General features: G+C 41.6%; 1 protein-coding gene across 1 annotated transcript in view; it reads left to right on the top strand.

The window, feature by feature from the left end:
* mmd2a (monocyte to macrophage differentiation-associated 2a) overlaps positions 1-25,950 on the top strand; it is an 89,383-nt gene that overhangs the window by 12,248 nt on the left and 51,185 nt on the right. The window contains exon 3 of the mRNA XM_048609654.1: positions 22,305-22,386. Coding sequence (XP_048465611.1) covers positions 22,305-22,386 — 82 coding nt within the window. The remainder of the gene's footprint in view (positions 1-22,304; positions 22,387-25,950) is intronic.

The following is a 25,950-nucleotide window of genomic DNA, read 5'->3' as shown; positions in this document are numbered from 1 at the left end:
AACATTGGGGGGATTTCCTCATCTCATGTTTCGTTTTATTAGAGACTCATTGATGGAAACTAATTGGTCCATAACTCCACTGCTGTCTTATTGGGGTTGATTAATGTTTGCAAGGGAAAGAAATCTGAACTGAAAACCCGACATGTGACTTCAGACTTGCAGTAATGTTATTTACTCTCAACTACCACCTGATATGATCCAGCAAACCATGTAGCTGCATTTAGGAAGGTAGCCAACCCCAATTTCTATAAGGGCAACTTGGGGTGGGTAATAAATGTTTGTCTTGCCAATGACACGCTACACCCCATGAATGACATTTTAAAAATGCACTTGCCAGGGGAGTACTGGATGAATCACAATCTCTTTCTCTCTGGCAATTGCTATATTTGGTTTTGAGAGTTCAAGCAACACCTTACAATAATGTGACAGTATGACATTATAGGGAGCAGTGTACTCTTACTGTTGGTGTTGGCCTGCACTAATGAAGTGAATTGCTCCTGCTGAGCAGTGCAGTGAAGGAGTCGTATTGAAATTGGCAGCACAATGTGTAATTGCACGTCAAGAAAGAAATCACAAGTTTTTAGTTTATATGTTCTTGCAACATTTTTCTGCATTAGTGCAGGGCATGAAATGGGCACTAATGACACAGGTCCATCATGATGTGTTACCTCCCACCTGTTAATTAGCAAGAAATAACCAAATTATTAAAGGCTGAGACAAATGCTAACCAAGAGCAAGGGTCAACTGCTGTCATACTTTGTCTTTTTGTGCACCACTGTATCCATTTTTGGACTGGTTTGAAGTTATCTGTCTTCTAGACTGCTAGCTGGTGACAATAAAGTGACTATCTGCAGCCTTGGAACTATGCTACTCTTGTGTATAACACGTACCATATTCCTGATCTACTTTGCCAGCGAACAAGTCCCTCTTCTCTGCTGATAGACGAAAGTTGGAAAATCATTCATTTCAAGTTGTTGTTTTGAATTAAAAATCGGAAGAGGACCTGACCCGGCAGAGGTCTGGGAAAAATTGTTGTAAACGAAGCCTCACCACTGAGATCAGATAGGCCTTCATATTCTCATATTCGTAGATTCTCTTGGTATCACTGCCTGCCTTTGGCACTCACAAGGACTATATTCATGCCCTCTCTAAAATCGGACAATACAACAATTGTACAACTTCAGGTTCAATCAGGAAAGCAATAAGTAAATAAAAACTGAAAGAGCTGTGGATGCTGGAAATCAGAACCAAAAACAGAAATTGCTGGAAAAGTTCAGCGAGTCTGGCAGCATCTGTGGAGAGAAATCAAAGTTAATGTTTCAGGTCCAGTGACCCTTCCTCAGAACATTAACTCTGATTTCTCTCCACAGATGCTGCCAGACCTGCTGAATTTTTCCAGCAATTTCTGTTTTTATTTTTTGAAGCAATAGGTAAACCTCTTTTAACTAATAGATACTTAGAACAGTCCGCAAAAAAATGTTAAAAAACGAGCTGATAGGATCATCGTATGTTACTTCATGTGTGTATCTACACTTAGCCATTGGTACCCGACAGAGGTGATTAAAGGTGCAATACACCTCGATATAGGCCAATACAGAAAAAAGAGGAAATGCTTTGATAGTTAAGTCGGCTCCTGGTGTAACTGGTATGTTAATTGATTGACATTGTGGATTTTTGGGTTTGAACAGGATTAGCCCTAACTTTGAAATTCATCTTTGGGGCAATTAATATTGAACTCAAAAAATCCTCTTCATAATTTTTTATTATCGACAAAGTATACTACAGAAGTCAAACCAGTTCCACCTTCTATCCTTCCTTGATTCAATTGCTGTTGGTGTGCACCCTGGCAAAAGCTGCTTTTTCCAGAAGAAACATGTTTACATTGTGCTGTAACCCATTAGAAGGCTTTGATTGTTTTTTACCGTCTAGCAGGCGAGATAAATAATGGCTGCTACTAATTGGAGAAGCAGATTACCTCAATCCATTCGTACTATGCTAATACTATTTTAATAATAAATTGTAATGGGAATAATTTTCTGTTTGTGATGTAGTTTTTAACTCAGTGCCCATAATTGATTGGGGTTAGATGTGCAGTGTATTTTAATGGAGCAGAAATCTGATTGATGATTTGGAAAGTTCACCCAGATTGGACAGTACTGTAAAAATTGTGAAGTTTTTCATCATCCTGGAAACCTAAGCCTTCTCTTGATTTACATCCACTGGCATGACACTTCATTACAAAAGGGCTTTGGAAGGGAAGCATTCTGCTCACTTGCATACTGAGGAAATGCTGTTGATGCCAAGCACAAAATTCTTGGTAATTGGCACAACGTATTACTAGCAGCTCGCTTTGATACAAAGCATCCAATCTTCAACTCCTGATGGTATAAGAAAGCTGCCTCAACTGAGTCCCAATGATCTGTGCTGATGTTGGTCTCATCATGTATTGTACTGCACCTGTGGTCTTGTGTCTGCATTTTTCTTCCCCCACGCTTTCTGCTGTCTATGGCTATGGGTTTGGGTTGGTTGTATTGCACTCTTGAGTTTGCTCTACTTAGCTCAATTGAGTCTGCTGTATCTCTGTCTTTACGTTATTCCAACAGTAACTTTTCTGAATCCCATTAAGTGCCATCAACTCTTTACGAACATTCTGATTTACAGAATACTGATAACTGTCCTCTCTCTCGTATAATTCTTCTAATCGTCTCTTCTTAGAGACTCAATAACACATGACTATTGATGTTGTATTATCATCTTTTACATATTCTGATTATTGCATTACATGGAAAGGCCCCTTACGGGACAGTGGTAGTGTCCTACCAGGAGGCTCAAGAAGTGTGCAATAACATCTCTGAACAGGTTGACTAAAAAATATCTGCCACACCCTGGGATTGCTATTTGAGTTCACACTGTCAATATAGGAGGTGAATATTACGTGGCGGGTGGGGGGACAGATTACTCATCCTCCTGAAAGAAAAGACCATTGACAGCTCATCGACTGTATACAAGGCAGTACTACATTGAGGGGCAGCCTTGATAACGTGAGAGTGGGACATTTGTTTCCTCAGGGCCAGGAAGACCCTGTGTCCTCCTCTAACAAAAGAGCTGCCAACTAATTTGATTGGCCAATGCCAAAACAATGCCAGAAGACAATAGTGGCCTATATGGGGACTACAAGGGCACCCTGACAAGGAGCTGATTGATTCTGGACTGTGAGGTAAATTCAGGGTTTTGGGTTGGGGAAGGATTGGCCACCAATTGGGATAGTTGAGATAGAGATGGGGTTGGAGGGGTAAGGTAACGAGAAGGAAGGAGGCACAAAGGGGTTGTATCCCATCTTACATCTACACATGTACCTATTACATTAATTAACAGCATTACAACACAACACTGGGCCAATTTTAACCTCATACATCTGATGGGATCAAATGCATCATCAATTTTACACTTGGTTTTCCTTTCGGCTGTTATGCCACAGCAATGTGGGCAGGAAGACGAAACAATTTGTGAGAGAGTGAGCCCGTAGACTTCTTGGACCACCGTTCTCCTGGAGCCCAGACAGTCATACAAGACTGGTTTGGATTCTGAAAATGGTGGCATCTCCGTATATTTGAGTGAATTCAAAGGGGCAGCTTTCCAACTTGGTCCTTGGGTGTGTCATTCTGGTGTTGTCGATTAGCTGTTCTTATAGAAATTACCAGAGTTTCATTTTTATTGAAGTCATAAATAAATGAGTGGTTCTAATGGGCAGCCAATTCAATGTAGCAGCACCAAGCCTGGGCAACAATGCAACACTTTATCTTAGATCAGGGTTCATGAATTTCATACCTTATAATGCAAGGAATCAGACATTTACAGCACATTAAAATAAAAGCTAAATACTGTGGATGCTGGAGATCTGAATTAAAAACAGAAAATGCTGGAGAAACTCAGCAGGTCTGGCAGAATCTGTGGAGAGAGAAACAGTGAATGTTTTGAGTTTGATATGACTCTTGTTCAGCTCTGAAGAGAGTCATACTGGACTTGAAATGTTGGTTCTGTCTCTCTCTCTGTCTCTCTCTCTCTATCTATCTCTCTATCTCTCTCTCTCCCTCTCTCTCTCTCACTCCCTCTCCCCGCTTCACTCCCTCCCCAGATGCTGCCAGACCTGCTGAGTTTCTCTAGCAATTTCTGTTTTATTTTTATATCATTCATTCCATAAACTTATTTATAAACAAGGTGTAAATGGGGATAACTCCCGAATGATATCTTATGGTGTTCTTATTGGAAGTGCAGTAAAGTGTGAAGGTTTTCACACTCTGTCCAGTTAAACTGTTAAAACACGCAGCAAATGCAATTATAGATTTTGCCCTTTCAAATTTGGCTTATGTCTACAGGGAATATCTTGAGCTGTACTACATCAGGGTAAAGTGCTAATGGTTGGTCATTAATACATTCCCCATTTTAACCACAGATTTTTATCAAGCATTGTAATCTGTCACACCAAAAATATTAAATGTCAGCGGCTTTGAGAATAGAGAAATGTTGATTGTGCATGACCTCTGAACATTGCTGAAAATAGCTTCTAATCTAATCTATATATATGAGGCAGTGAATATAATTTCACGTTAGCCTGTGAAAGCTATATTTAAATATTTCTAAAAATATTTCAGTTCAATATTTCCTTTCGCTGTAAGATATCCTAAAAGGAAAAATGGATCAGACTAATTTTCTTAAAAGCCAGCTCCTGTTCAAATCTGTTACCTCATTATAAGTGAGGAAGATTCCTATCTGAAGCAGATTGTAAATGGTTTAGGTTTACAAAAACAGAAATTGCCAGAAAAAAACTCAGCTGATCTGGCAGCATCTGTGGAGAGAAATCAGAGTTAACGTTTTGGGTCCAGTGACTGACCCTTCTTCAGAACAGAAAAACTTACCCTTAATGGATCAAGCCATTTCTTATGTGCCTGCTATCTGAATATACAGCAGACAAGAACCCGCATAATTGGAACTCCCAGTTTGGTGATAAGGTAGTTGTGTTGTTGTAATGTCACTGGCTTAATACTCTCGAACCTCAGGTTAATATTATAGGGATTTGGGTTTGAATTCCACCATAGTGGGACAGTGAAATTTGAATTCAGTAGTAAAAAGGAAACGGAACACTGTTGATTTCATTAAAAATCCTCTGGTTCACTAATTTCCTTCAGGGAAGGAAATCTGCTATCCTTACCCAGTTAGGCCTACTGTGACTCCATATCCATAGTAATGTGGTTGACTCTTAACTGCCCTCTGTATAATTAAAGATAAGCGCTGGCCTAGCCAGTGATGCCCATATCCAATGAATGAAAAGTATTCAGCCCTGGCTGATTGCATTCCATCGGTTTCAAGGTCATAGCAGCATTCTGAGGAATTTTCATTAGTTCTTACCCTTTCTAATTCCTACAGCTTCCAACCTGAACTGCTAAAAGCTACTTATCCAACTTCTTGAATAATGATAGTTTTTGTATTATCAAGTCGGCAAATCCCGCAGCACAAAACTCAAAGCCCAAGTCATACCCATGGGTGCTGCCGCTTGACTGAACTTCTACTTTAGAATAATGGAAATATATCACAAATGTGCTGAAAGTTGATGCTAAATCAGTTGTTAATTTTAAATCTGAAATAGAAAAAAATTTTTGTTAAGCAAGTGTACTGTGGGATATGGACCAAAGGCAGGTACATGGATCAGCCATGATCTCATTGAATGGTAGAACAGTCTCAAGGGGCTGAATGGATGACTCCTGTTCCTATGTTCCTAGTGCCGTTCAGCTCTTCTTCTTCTTAGGCAAGTCCTCGAAACCAAGGATGATATTTTTCATTCCTGGAGTTGTGGCTCTTGAGGTGTCGAATCAGTCCATTGCTGGATCCGCACACCCATCTGCAGGTGGGGTGATGTCTGTTTGAAGAGCCAGGAGTGTGGAATGCTCAGGTTTTCAGATCTTCCTTCTGCTCTTTGCGCTTGATCGCTACTTGGTCCTATCGATTGGCACCTTCTCCAGTTTCGATAGTCTTGGCTAAGAGATTCCCATGAGTCAGTGGGCATATTGTATTTTTCAGATTGGCTTTGACAACCTTCTCAAAGCTTTTGTTTCTGCCCTCCTGGTAATCACTTGCCATGACAGAGCTCAGAGTAGAGAGCTAATTTTGGAAAGCTTTGTCTCGGACGATGTGGCCTGCCTGATGCAGCTGATTGACTGTAACCAGTGCTCACTGCTGGGGATGTTGGCCAAAGAGAGGACACTGATATTGGAGAGCTAATCCTGCCAAAATGTGTAGGATTTTGAGGAGGCCTCACTGATATTTCTCTCAGGATTTGAGGTATCTCCTGTACATTGTCCATGTCTGACACTTACAGAGGGGCAGGTGACACTGCTGCCCTGCAGACTGTGAGCTTGATGCTGGGTTTGACATTCTTGTCATCAAACACTCTGTAATACATATGGTCAAAGGCTGCACTGACCACTGGAGGTGATGTCAGGTATGATGAAGGTGTGAGAATTGATCCACATTGTTCGGTGTCTCACCATGGGTCTAGTCAGGGGACAATGATGTTTAGTGGAGGCAAGTGTGTGGAGAATCCTTGTCTTCCACTCTTTCACCTAAGGCCCAATCTCTCATATGCTTCGGTGAATGGCTTGACAATGGTTTGAAGCTCAGTCTCTGAGTATGTACATATCCTGTGTACTGCAGCTCCATGACAAAGGTGGGTTTTAATGTGGTCAGACATCCTGAGGTGGTTCTCAGGAATGTCATTCAACAAAATTTGACATCCAGTCACGTAAGGAAACATTCGGATGGGGGCAAAGGTTTGGCCAAAGATGTCATTTTGGAGGAGTCTCTTAAATGAGGAGAGTATGTTAGAAAAGAGAGAGGTTTAGGGAGGGAATTCCAGAGCACAGTCCAAGGCTAAAGGGAAGGAAATGATTTTAGCTGTCAAAATTCAGGTATGCCATCATTTATGTAAATGGTCGGTTAAATGCAGTTTTAATTCAATTGTAGATTTAATTGGGATTTTTTGTTATATTTCAGAACCATCCATACAAAGGCACGCCACACAAAAAAGAGCTTGTGGGGAAAAAAAATCACCTTGGATTGGTTACTATAGCAACAATAACAGCAATTCAGAATCTGTAGCACTAGAACAAAAACTTGAAATGAAACTGAAGCATGGCTTTCTAGTGGTTGCTCAGCAACAATAGAGCAGATTGAGGGGCTAGTGAGCAACTGTGATACAGCCTTTGTGTGAAACAGATAGAGAAACAGCTATGTGATTAGAATGTAGATTGGCAGAAAGAAAGCAGGCTGAAATTATGGTGTAGATTCACTTAAATACTGGCTGAGGCTATGATCTGACTCCTACTGGCTTCCATAAGAGGCACTGGCATCATTTAACCGCAGCATATTTTTAACAAGTTAGGGGGAAGATGCAATAATTATATTAATTTTCTTTAGAGTCTTGCTCCATTTGCCTCATCGTTCGCCTCGCCTCCACCACCCACAGGGCCTCTTGTCTGTTCTTTCTCGATTCACTAGTTTTGGCTGTCTTCCATTTTTTTTCTAGTTGTTGCGTTCATTATTCCTGACAGTTCTGCAAATCCTGTCTAAAAGCAGTGGGAGCAGACAACACTGTGCTGTGCCTATCCTCTGGCAACCCACTCCTTCCTTACCCAGCTCCCACTGAAACACAAAGTGGACAGTGCGAGACAACAGGATATTCTTCTCTGTGCAGGAATCAGTGCTCTGTGCTCTGGAATTCCCTCAATATACCTCAGAATCTCTTGTGTCAAATGTTCCTTAAAACCTGTGGGCAGGATTTAATGGACCTCTGCTCGGGGGTTTGTAGGTGCTGGGAGGCTGGGTACCACTAAATTAACAAAGTGGTCTTCTAGCCTTCCTCATGTGTGTACTCACCCCTTCTCCCACCCTCACTGTCACCAACCCCTGACTTTCTGCAATTTTAATGGGTGAATTTGGGCAGTCACACTCTAATATTGATCCATTAATGATCACCTAAAGGCCACATCCTGGAGGAAGTTAAGAGCAGGGGCCCTCTTTCAACACTAGAACCCCAAGGACAATATCATTGGATTCTCTCTCCCCCCCGCCGGCCTCTCCACGAAGAGCAAAGACGTCCGCGTGATTGGTACCCCATCTACAACCTTAAACATTAATCCCCTCCAATACTGGCCCACCACGACTGTAGTGTGTACCATCTACAAGATGCAGTGAAGCAAGTGCATTTTTGTGATTGACCAAGCCAGTGGAGCATTGTGTCTGTTATGAGGAGGTCCTTTCTCAGAGACCTGTTTTACCAGCAGTGTGGACAGAGCAGTGACTATTGCTTGACTGGAAGGGAATGCCAAGGTGGGGGCAATGGAAATTGTAGGTTTCATTCGGGAGATGGGGACATCACTAGCAATGCCAGCATTTATTTCCCATCCCTAATTGTTCTTGGTGAGACAGTGAGCTACCTTGAGTCACTGCAGTCCCAGCATAGGTACACCCTCAGCACTAACAGAAAGGGAGTCCCAGGACTTTTCCCCAATGGCACTAAATGAATGGCAGTATTTTAATTCTAAGTGAAGAATCTGTGTGACATACGGTGATACTTTTAGGTGGTGGTGCCCCCATGTGCTGCCTCTCTCCTAGGTGGTTAATTTTTGGGTTAGTGAGCTTCAATCAAAGGAGCTTTGGCAACTTGTTGCACTGCATCTTGTAGAGGGTACATACTGCAGTCATGGTGGGCCAGTGTTGGAGGGGGGTTAACGTTTAAGGTTGGAGATGGGGTACCAATCGTATGGACTGCTTTGCTTCCGATAGCTTTGGTCTTTTCAGGTGTTTTTAAGCAAATGGACAGCATTCCATCAGACCACTGGTTTGTGCCTTGGAGATTGTGGACAGGCATTGGAGAAAATAAGGACATAAAGCACTTGCCACAGAATTCCCAGGCTTCTGACCTGCTCATGTAGCCGTTCATGTGGCTGATTCATTGATGTTTCTGGTCGGTGAGTGACCCTGACTTGTCAATAGTCCAGCACTGCTAATACCATTGATTGAGGGATGTAGTTGGACTTTGTCTTGTTGAGTGCAACTGTAAAGTTCATATTTGGAAAAAAAAGACCTCTTTACAGTATAAGAGATAACAAGGTGTAGAGCTGGATGAACACAGCAGGCCAAGCAGCATCAGAGGAGCAGGAAAGCTGACGTTTCAGGTGTGGGCCCTTCTTCAGAAAAAAAGAAGGGTCCAGACCCGAAACGTCAGCTTTCCTGCTCCTCTGATGCTGCTTGGCCTGCTGTAGTTCATCCAGCTCTACGCCTTGTTATCTCAGATTCTCCAGCATAGGCAGTTCCTACTACTTCTTTACAGTAGTTTTGTTTGGCTTCATAGCCTCATATTGAATTAGCCACCCCATGGAGAAGCAACCCCACTCACTGGCTGGTATTGACACCATGAACAAGTGACCACAAAGTGGTCATATCAGAGTGAGTTGCAAGCTTACAATGTCATATCATCATCTACCCAAGTCCAGTTTCTTGAAAGAAAATCTCATTCACAACTGTTTTCGTACAGAGCAACACTACTGCTTTTGTACAGAATGTTTTTTCTCAATTTAATCACTCTGCTCTTTTCTTGGTAGGCCCTTGTTGCTTTTGTCAGAACATATTTGGGGCCACCTACCTTGTTATACTTTCATGAACACCTTTCCTGTTAAAATTATGGGTAATTATCAAAAGTATAACCTTTGCAGATGTTTCTGAAATAATCTGTGGGGATCAAAATTTTTTTTGCATGAGTAAATATGCGGGGAGGTAGTGACGTGGGCTCACGGACTTTTTATCAAGCAGCAGGACTTATGTGAGACATTTGATTTCCACCATTTGACTCTTTGAAATTTGTGTGAACCTAACTCAGAATGATGCACACACTGGACATTATTAATTTGTTCCAAACAGGGTAGTTTTTTTCTCAATTTGAAGCCATTGGGTTATTTGGCACAAATCTCAGAGTTTTGCTTGGTGTAGATGGCCTGAGAAGCACTAAAATTGCCATTTTATTGAGATGCCTAACAGACAAAGGCTAGTGTCATGCTCCATTTAATGTTGCCGTTTCCAACCAGAATGATACAAGGAAGCACAGAGGGGAAGGAATGAAATTGTCTGTTTCTTTTGTTGTGGCATTTTCTTAATTCCACAGCCGTGAGTTCCCCAAGCAGATAATGGATTAAAGGCCTTATCCCCGTTGCATACCAGCCAAGTGGGATTGACAAGGGAATGCTCAGTTAACCGGCTTTTCTCCAGCAACACTCAAAATATTCGACACCACCCAGTACAAATGAGTTCATTTAATTGGCACTCCACCTTAAGCAACAATCAACACCTTCAATGCATTGTTTCTACAGTGTGTGCCATCTACATGATACTGTGTAGCAATGTGCCAAAGATATTTTTGTACCATCTCCCAAACCTGCAATTTCCACCATCTAGAACAGCAAGGCGAGTCGGTGTATGGGAACACCATCACTCTAGTTTGCTAAAACTCAAACCGTCCTGAGCTGGAGGCATGTTGCTATTCCTTCATTGTCCTGAAGACCCTGCCTAACATTTGTGAGGGAGGAGTGGTATCAGAAGAAGACTTAGCACCACTCCCGCTAGGCAACTAGGAATGGGCAGTAAATGACACCTTTATCACCAAAGCCCACATTCTAACATTGAATAAAAAAAAGTTGATTTAATGTAATTCTGGCTCGTTATGCCGCGATGCTTTGACTTGTTGGTGTGCAAATGAGGAATAACACTTTAAGTTCATGTTTTGTCTTTCCCTGCTAATGGTTAGGAACAGGAGCCACAATCAAACTTGACAACTCTTTGAGTTTTTGCAATGGTTGCCAGTTCTATCAGAAAGCTAATGGCTCCTTGTTATGGAGTGCTTAGCAAGATAGCTCTCAGACCAACATGGATATTAAATACTGGTTAATCCTGGCAGCACTGATGATTAAGAGTAAAGTATGGGCAGGAAGAGTATCATTTGGAAGTCAGTGTATTCCTGTGCTCCTAATGGGTGGTCAGAAGTTGCAGTGAGCTGAGGTTAGAAATTTAGTGCAAAATACTGACCATCTCCAATCCAGGCTTCTTTGGAACATGCCCTCCATGGAGAGCTAAACTTAGTCCCTCTAAAGGGTTACTGCAGAGACCAAGGAGTTAATGATTTTGTCTAAGCTTGGCTTTTAGTATGTGAGCAAATTGAACACAGATGGCAGTGAGGTCCCTGAAGGAAAATTAGCTTCTGTTTGGACACATATATGTATGTTATGGTAGCTCTTAATTCCTTGGAGTGTAGATTTGCAGGAATAGCCTCTGATGTGTACATGGTGCCATCATTATTCCATTTAACTCCGCAGGTGTGAAGTCACCATTACAGTAATGGGTTTAGTGTTGCCAACTCTGGTGAGATGTATTGCTGGAGACTTTATCATATGACTTTTTACTTCCAACTGCCCAGTCCAGTCAAACGGCTTTTAATCCCGATCCAAATTATTATATCTAGTGAAAGAAACATTTTTTAAAATGTCTATATGATAATTTTCCCCAAAATTTCTTGTAGCAGAGAAAGAGAGACAGAGACAGAGAGAGACAGAGTGTCGCTGCTGCTTCTGTACTGGCTTCCTATTTGATTTTAGCCATGTACTGGAGTAATTTGATACTTTACACAACAGCAGATCTTTTCCTGTTATTGTCAAGTTTTTTGTCTGTTACTATCTTTTAACTAAATCAACAGCGCATTACTTGACTTAATGAGAGGGTGTTTGGGAAATGACTGCAATATTCTATCGCTAAGGGATAAATCTTCAGAGTTTGTAGTTGTTGCCCAAGGGCCTTGCTAAATGGGAAGATGTATTGGACAATTAGGTGTGGAGATTAGTGCACTCAATCCAATTTTCTGCTCATAAAAATTAATGGCCGGTAAAGCTGGAGGGCTGTGAATTGATGTACTGCTTTGTACAGCAAATAGTCTCAGAAACCGTGCTGTCATGCAAAGCTGTATAATAAGTTTATAAGATGCATCCATATCCTTTCCTGATCTTTTCTGAGACTGAATGAAGAATGAGGGGCTGGAAGCAGAAGGATATCTCATCTGGTCATTAAATACACAGGAAGATATAGTAGCAATGTTCTGCACACAAGGATTGCCTTGACAAGATATACAATGTGCAGCAAGGTATGCTCAGATACTGGGCATGGGAAAGTTGGGAAGGAGTTTACCAAGATTTATTCCTTTATGAATGAAAGTTTTGACTTAGGCAGAAATGGCTCTTGGCTCCAGTTTTACAAAGTTTGCGACCCAGAACTGAACCCACCTTTCATCCTCTATAGGAAAATCCAGCCCTAATTACTTCCAAGCTCTGATTTGCCTTTCAGAAATATAGTCTGTACCAGAAAGAAATTATAGCTTCTCATGCAACTTTTATGGTGAGCACAACTCAAGAATGAGGGAAATATTTATTCTTTAATGTGGGGAAGATAGGAAAACATCTCCCAAATGCCGTGAAGTTATATTTGATTCTTGTAAAAATGTTTGGAGAACAGGCTATTCTGCTATCCTTCAGTTTCAGGTCAGCTTCTTCAGGTCAGCTATAGGCACAATAGCAATTTTTGTTTCCCATTTCTGACTGTTCTTCAGACTTTGTCTCTTATTCCTTTAGCAGCCAACTGTTTACCACATCCTGGTCTTGTAGCTGACTAAAGATTCCAATCAGTATTGCTCACTGTGTTCTCTCCCATGGGCGCTAAGCAAAAGCAATCATGCAGGTTGATTTCACCCAAGGTCATAGTTCTGGTGTTCATTCCTTTATCTTTAAGAAAATTCCCTCTTTTACTAAACCTAACTTTTTTTTTAAATTCAGGTACTATAAGTTTTATATGGAAAAGTTCAAAATGCTTCAGCGCAGATGGCCAAAGCTGTGTTGTCAGCCTACTGCAGCTGCCATGGAGAAACTTATTTAGTGATCTATTTCAACCTTCTCCCAGAATTTGAATTGTTAGTTTCTGTGTGTGTGTTCTTGGGTAGCTCCATGGTGACACTGTTATGTTTTGAGCCTTTGAGATGAAGTAATATTTTAGTTTCTGTAACTGAATTAATTAACTGTGAAACATTGGAATTGATTGAAACTAAAGCAACGGAACGACAGTCGAGAACAAAAGACCACTGGACCATTTGAAATCTTACCTAACCCTCTGGCTGTTGCATTGTAGTAAACAGTGGCATTTTTCTTAAGTCTGGTGGAGTTTTCCCCTCCATGATTCTCGCTGACGAATGATTTCAAACATTTATCTGATCTCCCTATATCAGATTTCACGTAAATGTTGGATAAGTTAAATTCTTGTCCTAACATTGGTTCACTTACCCTGCTGCGGAGAAGGATATACTGTCTCTTTTTGTCTATGTAGATGTACATATGAGGGTGAACAGCTACAATACATGTGCCTACAATATTAGCATTTTTGGGATGAAACTATGCAATTAAAACAAAGAGGAAAGGACCATTTTGTCCACTGAATTAGAATGTAAGGATTAAACAAAGCAGTCCACCTGACTGGCTCCCCCATCCACCATAAACACTCACTCCCACTGCCACAGGCACTGCATAGCAGCAGGATGCACTACCTACAATTTTCTAAGAGTTTAATAACAGTTTCTCCAAATCTCATGATCTTTGTCACTTGGAAGTTAAGGGTAACAGGAGCAAGGGAACAGCACCACCTACAAGTTACCCCTCAAAGCACACGTCATCCTAACTTGGAAATATATCGCCATTTCTTCACTACTTCTAGGTCAAAGTCCTGGAACTCCTGACCTAATAGCCCTGGGGAAGTTTATCATGCAAAGTGCATAAGTTCAAGAAGGCACCTTACCAACACTTTTTCAAGGCCAGTTAGAGACGGACAGTCTATGAGCGAATGAATATTTTAAAAATGGTAATGACTTAATTACATTTTCTACATAGCCATCTTCTTCTTTCTCTTTGAAGTTGCTGCTTGCGCTGAAAAAAAGTTCAACTCATTGGTACCCCTCAAAATGTAGACCACCAGCATGAATGTACCTTGACATGGAGGGCCTCAATTAAATCCAACAGTACCTCACCAAAATACCCCACTTACCCATGCCTGCAACACCCTGACACATGCCAAACTGTACACACTGCACACACACCAAACTGGGGACACTGAAACCAACTGCAGCTATGCCCCGGTTGAAACCAACTAGCTCAGCACAGACTGAAAAGCTACCTTGCAATGTTTTAGATCTGCTTGGTGTACCGTGAGTTGGGTGCCACACCCTGCATCTACAGTGTCGTAGCAGCAGCATTGCAATGAAAGGTGCCGGTGTGCTCCAAAGTGCACGACTGGAGTGTAGAGTTATTCTAAATGAGGTGGAGATGTGCCGTGGGTGCGTGGTGAGTCTGATACATGTCCAATGCCAACTTCCATGGAGGGAGGCTGGAGGTGGTCACTACTGGTGGGGCATGCCCTGAGACACTGGGGACTGCTGTCCAAAGTGGAGTCACCAGGTACCCCCTGACCTACACAACATGAACTGTTACTGTCTAGTTTCAATCAGTGTGTGGGACATGAGGAAACTGAGGTGAGATGACGTACTAATGGCAGTGCTGAATAATGCAAGAATCTTCATAAGCAAGATTCTCGTCTCACTGGTTAGAACTCGGTTGCAGAATTGAACCTTTCTTCTTGACGTCAAGAATCTTATTTATCCGATTTCTCCAAATTTTCCCGGTGGAGTCACCATTGCCCATGTTGTTCAGGAGCCCGAAAGATTCTGTGTACCATTTCGCCTCCTGGCTTTCTGATCTTGCTCCTGAGTTACTCACAGTAGTGTCCTAGAGCTTAATCTTCCTGCAGACTTCAGGACAGTCCTGGAAGGTTAACAGGCCTGGACATAGTGTGCCCTTGAAGCAGATTGTGATGAAAAATTTCTCCGTAACGCTGGACCATCCTGAGGCAGTAAAGCCCCAAGGTGTGGCACTATGGCCAACTGCTTTGACTGAAGATTACTGAGACACGTTGCATTAATGTGAAATAGGAAGAAAGAAAATAGGAGCCGGAGTATGTCCTTCGAGCCTGCTCTGTCATTCAGTATGATCATGCTTATCATCCAACTCAGTATTTTGTCCCCACTTTCTCCCCACACCCTTTGATCCCTTTAGCCTTAAGAACTATACATAAGTCATATTGAAACTTTCAATGATTTGGTTTCGACCAGCTTCTGCGGCAGAGAATTCCATAGGATCACCACTCTCTGGGTGAAGGAATTGTTTCTTATCTCAGTTCTAAATGGCCTAACCTATATCCTTAGACTCTGTGACTCCTGGTTCTGAACTCCCCAGTCACTGGGAATATCCTTACTGCATTTATCCTGTCTAGTCCTGCTAGAATTTTCTAGGTTTGTATGAGACTCTCCCCCTTATTCTTCTAAACTCAAATGCATATACTCTTATTTGATCTAGTTTTCATGTGCCAGTCCAGCCATCTCAGGAATAATACTAAAATAACTCTACATGAGAAAAGGTCACTTGTGGACAGCATCACAACCAAAGTTCTACCCTTCAGATACAAAGCTCAAAACCTAAAGAATACAATGCTCAGGATATTCAAGGTCATGACATTGTAAACTTATCAAAGATTAGGCTCGCTTTATGGTGACCCACAGCCATTTGGCAGTCTCAGTATTGACTTATCAGAACAATAATGTAAGCAGCAAGGTGACTTGATACATGAAATAATTTCAGTCTCACTACCTTCAGCTAAAGCAACTATAACTCGTGGTAATTGAGTGAAAAGGATTTCTTTCCCATGGGAAGCATTGAATAAGCCTCACTGGATTTACCATCTGGAGTATTTCATTTCATTTGATCCTGATCCAGAAAATGTCTCGATTTGTCTGCCTCGAATAACATGGTCAAAAGACTTAACCTGAGTGTTTTGTGTCTTTGCTTTTGGGGTTCCTTTGATAGTTTTATTAAACTTAGTGAAGCAAGATTGGGTTAGCACCTTTGCTTGTTTCTTCTGGGAGTGATAGAGCTGGATTGCCCTGCCTATGCCTATGCTAAGGGCTTTAGTATGGAGAAAAAAGGCAATGATATGGAAATTTCTTGTGATTGCCCTTGCTTGATATCAGAGGCGTGGCAGAAACCTCATTTGTGTCCTCTATGGATGGGGAGAATAGCTCTGAGACAATTCTGTATGGGAACCACATCAATGATCTTCCATCTCTCAAATGAGATGTTAAACCAATAACCCATCCACCTTTCAGATGAATATGGAAGATCCCATGGTGTTTTTTTTGAGGAGGACAGGGGAGTTCATTCTTGGATCTTGGACTATATTTTGCTTTCACCCAACATCAGTAAAATAAATAACCTGGTCACTATCAAGTGCAATTTGTGGGAGCTTGCTGTGTGCAAATTGACTGCTGTGTTTCTTCGATTCAAACAGTGAGCACACTTTAATTAGCTGGAAAAGTGTTTTTGGGATGTCTTGAGATTGTGAAAGTCTCATTTTTTTTCTTTATTTCTTCCTCCCATTGCAAGTGGATGTCTCTGAAGTGTCTCCACATTGTTAGTTAGAACACTTACGCAGTAAATAATTGCAAATAGCGAGGAATTTTGGTCAGGGGACCAGAAGAATTCCTACACTTCTTCAACACTTTACTGTGACAATATATGCGTAAATTCAACCTTTAACATAGGAGAATGTTTCAACTGCAATACGAAAACAAATGGGGCCTGAACCACCAGAAGAGGGACAAACAGGTCCCCAATTTGAGAATCTCAGTGCTGCACGCTACTGTTGAAACATTAATGGTCAATAATAATGGAGACCAGCTCGTGCCCTCATATTCTGTAACACCATTTTTCTGTTCATGTCTTTTTTCATGGTATGTGAGCGTCATTGGTCTGGCCAACATTTGTTACTCGTCCCTGATTGAACAGTGACTGCTAGGCCACCCCAGAGAACAGTTCAGAGTCAATCACATCACAGTAGGTCTGGAGTCACATGAATGCCAGATTGGATTAGGTTGGCTGAGTTCCTTCCCTAATGGACATATGTGAATTTGTGTGTCATATCTTAACACATAAGCCAACAGCATTAACCTTGAATTTACATACAGCTTTACTGAGCAAAAGACAACTGAGAGATGTACAAAGGGAAAAGAAAATATAACAGCAAACTAAACAGATTGTAAATGCATCTACAGATGTGTAGAAGGGAAGCGATTAACAAATGTGAGTCCATTAGAGGCAGAGACAAGAGAAATTACGATGAGGAATAAGAAAATGACAGAGAGAGTAAACAAATACTTCGGCGGAATCTTACCAGGCACTGAGCTAATTAGGCTATGGCGAGATGAGTGGCTGAATCGGGTGAGATATTTGAGGTCCATCTTACCACAGCTTATACATTTTTCTCAAGTGGTGTGGTGAGATTCCTGCTCGGCAGTGGCAAGTTCCCAACTGATAGTCATTATTGTTTGTAAAATGCCTTATTAACAGCCCAACTTGCCACGGCTTGCAATCTTACTAAATTCGCAGTGGGAAAGACACACCATGAAAGCAGGAATGGGTTCTTCCTTTCACTTGGGCATGACCTCGGGGTGATCACAGTCAGTATCCTCCCCTTATATGGGGTGAGGAGCCAAATAACAGGCAGCGCACTATCCATTCTGAGTCTTTCTGCTCTATTGTAGCCTTATGGAGTGAGAAAGAGGCAGCTATTACAGAAGATAAAAGTGGGTGGAACAGCTAATACCATGGGTGTAGGTGGGGAGGTGTCCAGAGCGAGTGTTCTAAGGCTGCACAGAAGGCATGCAGGGTCAGTGGTATTGGGAGATGCGGTTGGTGAAGGCAAATGAGGAAGATTTTGCAGCAACACAGAGTGGTAGAGCATGAGCCTTAGTGGAAGGTGGGTCCAATAGCAGTGATAGAGTGAGTGAGAGATTGAAACTGGTGGCACTTAACCTGGGGAAGTGGAACAGGGCACTGGCCGTCATCCTACAGTAATGGGCATTCCTGCAGATGGCTGAGAGCTGTGTTACACTGTTGCCGTGCAGCTGCATTAATTGCTGTTTGAGCCCTGGTGGTGGTTATCAACTCTGAACCCTGCCCATTGTTACCACGCGCTGTTCCCAGAATGACTTGTCATTAATACCCTGGAATTCACCAATGTCCCTTTGCTAAGATACAGTGAGAAAACCTTCTGAGCCTCAAAGTGATAATCACTCCACCGAACTTGACATGACTCACACTTAGCCAAAAAAAAGGTAAGATTCAGCCTGATGGATCTGCCTTCGTGGTAAAATTTGTAAAAACCATTCTGCAAATATTAATGAACCAAGAATCTAACAAAAATGAGGAACTTAAAAATCAAAGTATGAGTGAAGAAATCATACTGGAGAAATTAATAGATGAAAAGTTGATAAATTTCCTAGACTTGATAACCTGCTTCCTAGAATTCTGAATGAGGTAGTTACAGAATAGTGAAAACATTAGTTTTGACTTTGCAAAATTCCCTAGGTTCTAGAATGTTCTCTGTTTATTAGAAGGTAGCGAACAAAATTCTGCCATTAAAAGAAAGCAAAGATAATATAGGGAACAATAGGTTCGTTAACTTGGCAGTAGGAGCAAGGGAAGTGCTAGGATCCATTATGAGAGATATAATGGGATACTTAAAATCATGCAATATGATTAGGTGGATTTAGTATAGATTTTTGAAAGGGAAATCACATTTCACAAATGTATTAGAGGTTTTTCGATGTTGTAAATAGTGGAGTAGACACTGGGGAATTTTCATAAAGCAGCAAGTAGAAAGGTGGCAGCCTTCCAGGGAAAGTTTGAGCTGTGATGGCCAATGTGTGTAAAGCATCATCTGGTTTATCTGAGGAGCCCTTGGATATGATGGTCTCTGTTGTAAGTACTGCGGAGGGAGATAATGGGCTGGGAAGGTGCATAATTGTGGCAGGGGGATGGGGGTGGGAGTTGTTTCTGTTTCCTCTTGGTCCTCTTCTTGGTCAGTTGAGCTTTTCATTCCTGCTGATGTCTTCCAGTGACCTTTCAGTCAGCCTCTAGAGATCACCGTCATTAGTGACTGTTAACATTGACATTGTCAGTGTCAATATGCACTAACTTCATATTGGATTTCCAGGTGTCCTTGTAACAGAGGATTGGATGCTCAGGAGGTTGTGTCCCAGTGCCCAGTTCATCATACAAAGGTTCTTTGGATATGCGGCAGTCATTCATCTGATGAATATGGTTGAGCCTCTAACGATGGCTTAATAATGAGTCTATGCTGATGGAATTAGATCACTGCAGGACCTCTAATTTGGTGACTCTGACATGCCAAAAGAAGTAAGGACACTCTGAGACAGCAAAAGTGGAAACTGTTGTTTTCTCTTGCCTAGAAACATTCTCCAGGTTTTACTATGCAGAGGAGTGCACTAAGATTGCAGGCTCGGTAGACCTGCAGAATGGAGTTCTCAGTCAGTTTGCTGCTGTTCCACACTCTCTTACCCTATGTGTACATTACAACTGCAGCTTTGGTGATGTGTGTGCTGATTTTAGCATCATTGACAGACTGCTAGTGATTGTGGAGTCTAAGTGTGTGAAGTTACCTACGTCCCTCCAGTGTCACATAAGGCTATCACACAAAATTATGACTCGTGAGCTAGGGTAATATATTAGTACAGATTGAGGATTGGTAAATGGACAGAAAACAGACAGTAGGATTCAATGGACCATTTTGTATGTGCTCGTGGAGTGCCACAAGGAACAGTACTTGGGCATCAGCTGTAACAAGATGATGGTGTAATGTACCCAAACTGCTAAATAACATTATGCTCGTTGGGAGAGTAAGCTATGAGGCAGTGAGGAGACTACAAATAGATATAGGTTGAGTGAGTGGGCAAAAGTACAGCAAATGGAATGTTATGTGGGAAGTACAAAGTTATGCACTTGAATCAGAAAGATAGAAAAACAGAATATTTATAGAACAGTGACGAACTCAGAAAACTAGCAAAACTGGAGTCAGTGGGAATTGGGGGAAAATCTCTCCACTGGTTGGAGTCATACCTGGCACATAGACAGTTGGTTGTGGTTGTTGGTCAGTCATCTCAGCTCCAGGACATCTCTGCAGGAATTCCTCAGGGTAGTGTCCTAGGCCCAACCATCTTTAGATCCTTCATCAGTCCTCAATCATAGGGTCAGAAGTGGGATGATTGCATCATGTTCAGCACCATTCACAATTCCTCAGATACTGAAGCAGTCCATGTCCAACTGCAGCAAGACCTAATGTTTTGAGTCCAGTCTGACTCTTCCACTTGCAGCTTGGCTAATGGATGAGTTCAGCTACATCAGTTTGAAGGGAAACAGTCATGTAGTGAAAAGAAGGAGACAAATGGGAGCTGGTGGGAAATGGCAAAAAATGCAAACTAATAAAGGCCAGAAAAAGCCATCGTCTGCAGAGAAGACTTGTCACAGAACAAGATTTCTTTCTCTTTACAGATTTATGAATAACATCCAGGCTTGGGCTGGAAAATGGCAAGTGAAATTTATGCAATACAAATGTAGGAAATGACCATCTGCAACAAAAGAACTCTAACCATCACCCCTTGCATTACCATCACTGAAGCCCCCACTACCAAAATCTCAGGAGTTACCATTGACCAGAAACTAGTGACATCTGCACTGTGGCTACAAGAGCAGATCAGAGCCTAGGAATCCTGTAGCAAGTAGCATATTTCTTGACTCCCCAAAGCCTGTGCACCATCTATAGGCACAAGCCAACAGTGTGATGGAATACTCCCTACTTGCCTGATTGGTGCAGCTCCAACAACACTCAAGCTTGGCACCATCCAGAACAAAGCAGCCTGCTTGTTTGGCACCACATCCACAAACATTCACACTTTGCACCACCAACGTTCTGTAAGAGCAGTGTGCACTGTCTAGAATATGCACAATATTAACTCACCCATGTTCCTTACACAGCACCTTCCAAACCCACAACCACTTCTGTCTAGAAAAACAAGGGCAGCAGACAGATGGGAACCTGCCAATTCCCTTCTAAGCTGCTTGCCATCCTGACTTGGAAATGTATCACTGTCCCTTCACTGTCGCTGAGTCAAAATCCTGGGAAAGTCCCGTTAATGGCATACGGGGTACACAAGCAGCAATTCAAGAAAGCAGGTTACTTGCTTCTGCAGGGCAGTTGGAGAGGTGCAGTAAATACTGACTCAGCCGGAAATGTCCACATCCTATTAATGAATATAAAATAAATTTAAGGTACCTGGGTGCTTTTGCATACAAATCACAGTAGGTTAACATGCATCAGCAAACCATTTTAGACATTTCGAAAAGGAGATCAGGGTACAGGAGAGAAAAAGTCTTAGTGCATCCATATAGGATCTTGGTGAGACCATACTCCATGAGTATTATGGACAGTTTTAGTCTTCTCACCAATGGAAGAATATTCTTCCCTCAGAAGGAGAGCAACAAAGATTCAGAAAACTGATTACTGAGTTGGGAGAATTGACCTACAAATAGAGATTGCAAAGATTAGGGCTACATTTTCTAGAAGTTTGAAGAATCAAGATGATCAATGAAGCTCATGCAGAGTGGATGCTTGGCGGATGTATCCCTTGGAAGGGAATTTAGAACTAGAATTCAGAGTGTCAGTCAGGAGTAGGATGTCAGACTGAGATGAAGAGAAATTTCTTCACTCCAAAAGATGCGAGTATTTAGAAATCTATTCCCACTGTGCTCTGTGGATGCTCCGAGTTAAGGCCGACACTAACCGATTTTAATGTACTAAGAGAATAAGAGATATGGGGATGGAAGGGAAAGATGGAGTGAGGAGATCTGCCATGATCTTACTGAATGGTTTGGAAAACTGAATGGCCTACTTCTACTATCCTTACACACTATGCACCTCACACCAACAGGAGAATAGGTCATTTATGTAAAAACAGCAAGTTGCTGGAGAAATTTAGAAGGTCTGACTGCATCTTAATGTTTTGAGTCCAGTCTGACTCTTCCACTTGCAGCTTGGCTAATGGATGAGTCCAGCTACATCAGTTTGAAGGGAAACAGTCATGTAGTGAAAAGGAGGAGATAAATGGGAGCTGGTGGGAAATGGCAAAAAATGCAAACTAATAAAGGCCAGAAAAAGCCATCGTCTGCAGAGAAGACTTGTCACAGAACAAGATTTCTTTCTCTTTACAGATTTATGAATAACAGAGTGCCTGCCAATCGAAGATATGAACCCACAGAGTATGAACATGCGGCAAACTGTGCTACCCATGCAGTAAGTTACCTAATGGTGATGTATCAATGAATGTGATATAAGCAGTTAAAGAAGAAAGATTTTTAGTTAGATGTTGAACTGACAGTAAGTGTACTCTGAAGGGTAGAATCAGTGCTGAAAGAATAGACAGCTCCATCAGGAAACACCTAACTCTTGAAGACAGTCAGGGCTGCACATGCTGTAAGTTAGAGTCAATAAATGTGGAGCTGGAAAAGCACAGCAGGTCAGACAGCATCTGAGGAGCAGAGAAGTCAATGTTTCGGTCCTGACAAAGGGTTTCGGCCCATTACGTTGACTTCCCTGCACCTTGGATGCTGTTTGACCTGCTGTGCTTTTCCAGCACCTAATTCTGTGTGGCCGATATTTGAGGATTAGAACCCAATTTAGATATTTGAATCTAGACATACTCGGCCAATGTTCTTCTTGCCAGCAATGTCAGAGGCACTAACTTTCAGATGAAACATTAAATCAAGACCTTGACTTCTCTCCCAATTGATGTAAAGAATCCCGTGGAACTCCAGGAGAGAAAGTTTCCTCAGTGTCCTGGTGGCCAGCATCACGAAAGAACGAATTATCCAGTCATTACTTCATTGTTGTTTATGACACATTGGTTGCTGCATTTTCTATAATACTGCAGCGACTACAATTCAAATAACAAGGGAACTTGGCTATGAAGTGCTTTGGGATGTCTTGAGATTGTGAAAAGGAGTATATAACGCAATTTCTTTCTTTGTATGCTTGATTCAATAATCCAAAATTTTTTGAAGGTGAAATGTAGAGATAAATGGCAAAATAGGTGAACTTCAAAAATGGTATCTTTTTCTGTCAAGTAATCCCTCACATTTACAGGGCTCCTCTATGCTGCTTCATTTTAAAAAAAGTAACAACAATTCGCAGTTAGGGGCACCAATAGGAGCAGCAAGGAAAGCAATAAGCCCCACTGTTAATATTACTCGTAATCTTTAAGATGTTCTTCCTTTCCTCATCTTGACACCACAGGGAGTTGAGGTTCGACATTCATTGATGTAGCAAAGCTGGGCAAGAATTAACAACAGTAATATTTTTAAAGAAAGGGATGACAACTACAATGTAATATCTTTCCACCTCTGTGATCTGAGTTCAAATTAAGCCTAATAAAATAAAAATCTGCACTATTGTTTGTTACGCAAAATGAATTCAGTTAGTCCAAACCTTGTTTATTGTTATAATGTTATAACATGTTAACATTATTTTTGTTTTTTTTATTAGCTGTTGGCCCAAGAGGGAAAGCATCAATTGACAACTTTAGGTAGAGGTGTCACAGATGGTTAGCTGTTGCTGACAACAGAGAGATATAGCCTCGGCTTTTTATCTTGCATTCAGACAAATGCAAAAAAGTCAACTTTCAAATAATCACTGCATTTGTACAACAGGAGAAAAGGGTGCTGATTGGTTGGCAAGTTGACTCTGACACAACCGGTCTGCATTTAAGAAATCCCAAACAGAACATTTACGGTTGGGTATGATTTTGTTATTGGGTAGCAGTTGCTGAACAATTCTGAGTGTGCTAACAACCAACTTAAAGTAATTATAAAGTGGCTCATTTAACCAAGCTGGAAGTGACATATATTCATACATAGGGACCTACCCACTGTAAGCACCACAAAAACGTGTAAGCTCCGTAATTTTTAAAACTTATCTAGGATCTTGGGGATCCTGGAGTTCCTGGTAATTTCCGCATTGCATTGCCTCAGTCATCCAGAGCCCACTTGACAAACAATCAACATCCTTTTCTCCTATAGTATCAACTGTTGTGATCATTTGAAATTTGCCATTGTTGCAGTTAACTAAAGTCCTAGGGAGTGTTGCCAAACAAAGAGACCTTGGAATGCAGGTTTATTGTTCCTTGAAAGTGGAGTCGCACATAGACAGGGTAGTGAAGAAGGCACTTAGTACACTTGCCTTTATTGGCCAGTGCATTGAGTATATGAATTGGGAGGTCATGTTGCTGCTGTACAGGCCACTTTTGGAAAACTGTGTTCAATTCTGGTCTTCCAGCTATAGGAAAGATGTTGTGAAACTTGAAAGGGTTCAGAAAAGATTTATATGAATGTTGCCAGGATTGGGAGGGTTCGAGCTATAGGGAGAGGCTGAATAGGCTGGAGCTATTTTCCCTGGAGCGTTGGAGGTTGACAGGTGAAGTTTATAAAATTGTGAGGGGCGTAGATGGATAGCCAAGGTCTTTTCCCCAAGGTAGGGGAGTCTAAAACTAGAGGGCATAGGTTTAAGGTGAGAGGGCAAAGATTTAAAAGGGACCTATTGGGCAACTTTTTTACGCAGAGGGCAGTGGTGCATGGATGGCACAAGCTGCCAGAGGAAGTGGTAGGGACTGGTACCATTACAACATTTAAAATGCATCTGGATGGGTATATGAATAGTAAGGGTTTAGAGGGACATGGGCCAAATGCTGGCAAATGGGACTAGATTAATTTAGGATATCTGGTCAGCTTGGATGAATTGGACTGAAGGGTCTGTTGCCATGCTGTATGGCTCTATGACTCTATAACTTGAAGACTGTGACATATCTCTCTTTTTGGTAATATTCAAGTTCTGTATCACCAAGTAAATGGTAAATGTTACACTGGTGTAGTAGATGTCCTCATTTAAATGAGGGTTTTGTTGTTGAGTCAGTGAGGAGGGCGATTGATTATGAAGCTTAAGGGATTCACTTTAACAAGCTGCCAGGCAGAGGCTCTACTGGGTCAGGTGAAATTCTGGATTTATATCATGCCCAATATGACTAATCTTTGATTCTAATGCAAATGCAAATCAGACGTGGTGTAAAATCAGCATTGCACCCAATCCCACGAGGTTAAAATTACCCTTTCTGTCCATAAAAAAATCTAATTGCCCCTCTGATCTTTTGTCAATGAGCTATGTTCTTTTTTTTATGCTTCTGCCACCACTAACAGATTTTACTTATTTAAACCATCAATGTTAGGCTGCTTAATAAGATGAGTGTGCATGTCGGTGTTAGAGGTAATATATTAGCTTGGATAGAGGATTGCCTATCAAATGGAAGACAAAGAGTTCAGGTAACAGTGGCAATTTCAGGATGGCAACCTGTTAATAATGTTGTGTCACAGGGATCAGTTCTGGGTCAGCAGTTATTTACAACACATATTAATGACAGATACGAAAATTAATTGTATTACCAGTCAAGTTTGCGGATGACACAAAAATAGGCATAGGCAAGTGGTGAGGGTGACACAAAGAATCTGCAGAAGGACATAAGATAACAAGGTGTAGAGCTGGATGAACACAGCAGGCCAAGCAGCATCAGAGGAGCAGGAAGGCTGACGTTTCGGGTCTGGACCCTTCCTGGCCAGCTGTGTTCATCCAGCTCTACACTTGTTATCTCAGATTCTCCAGGATCAGCAGTTCCTACTATCTCTGCAGAACGATATAGACAGGTTAAGCAAGTGGGCAAAAACATGGAAGGTGGAATGTGAATGTGAATGTGAATGTTGGGAAAATATGAAGTTATGCACTTTGACAGGAAGAATAGAGGAGCTGAATGTTGTT

Source organism: Rhincodon typus, chromosome 21 (genome assembly GCF_021869965.1).
Source record: "Rhincodon typus isolate 14 chromosome 21, sRhiTyp1.1, whole genome shotgun sequence".
NCBI lineage: Eukaryota > Metazoa > Chordata > Chondrichthyes > Orectolobiformes > Rhincodontidae > Rhincodon > Rhincodon typus.
The sequence above is the reverse complement of the archived record's forward strand: the minus strand, read 5'-3'. Positions and strand labels throughout refer to the sequence as shown.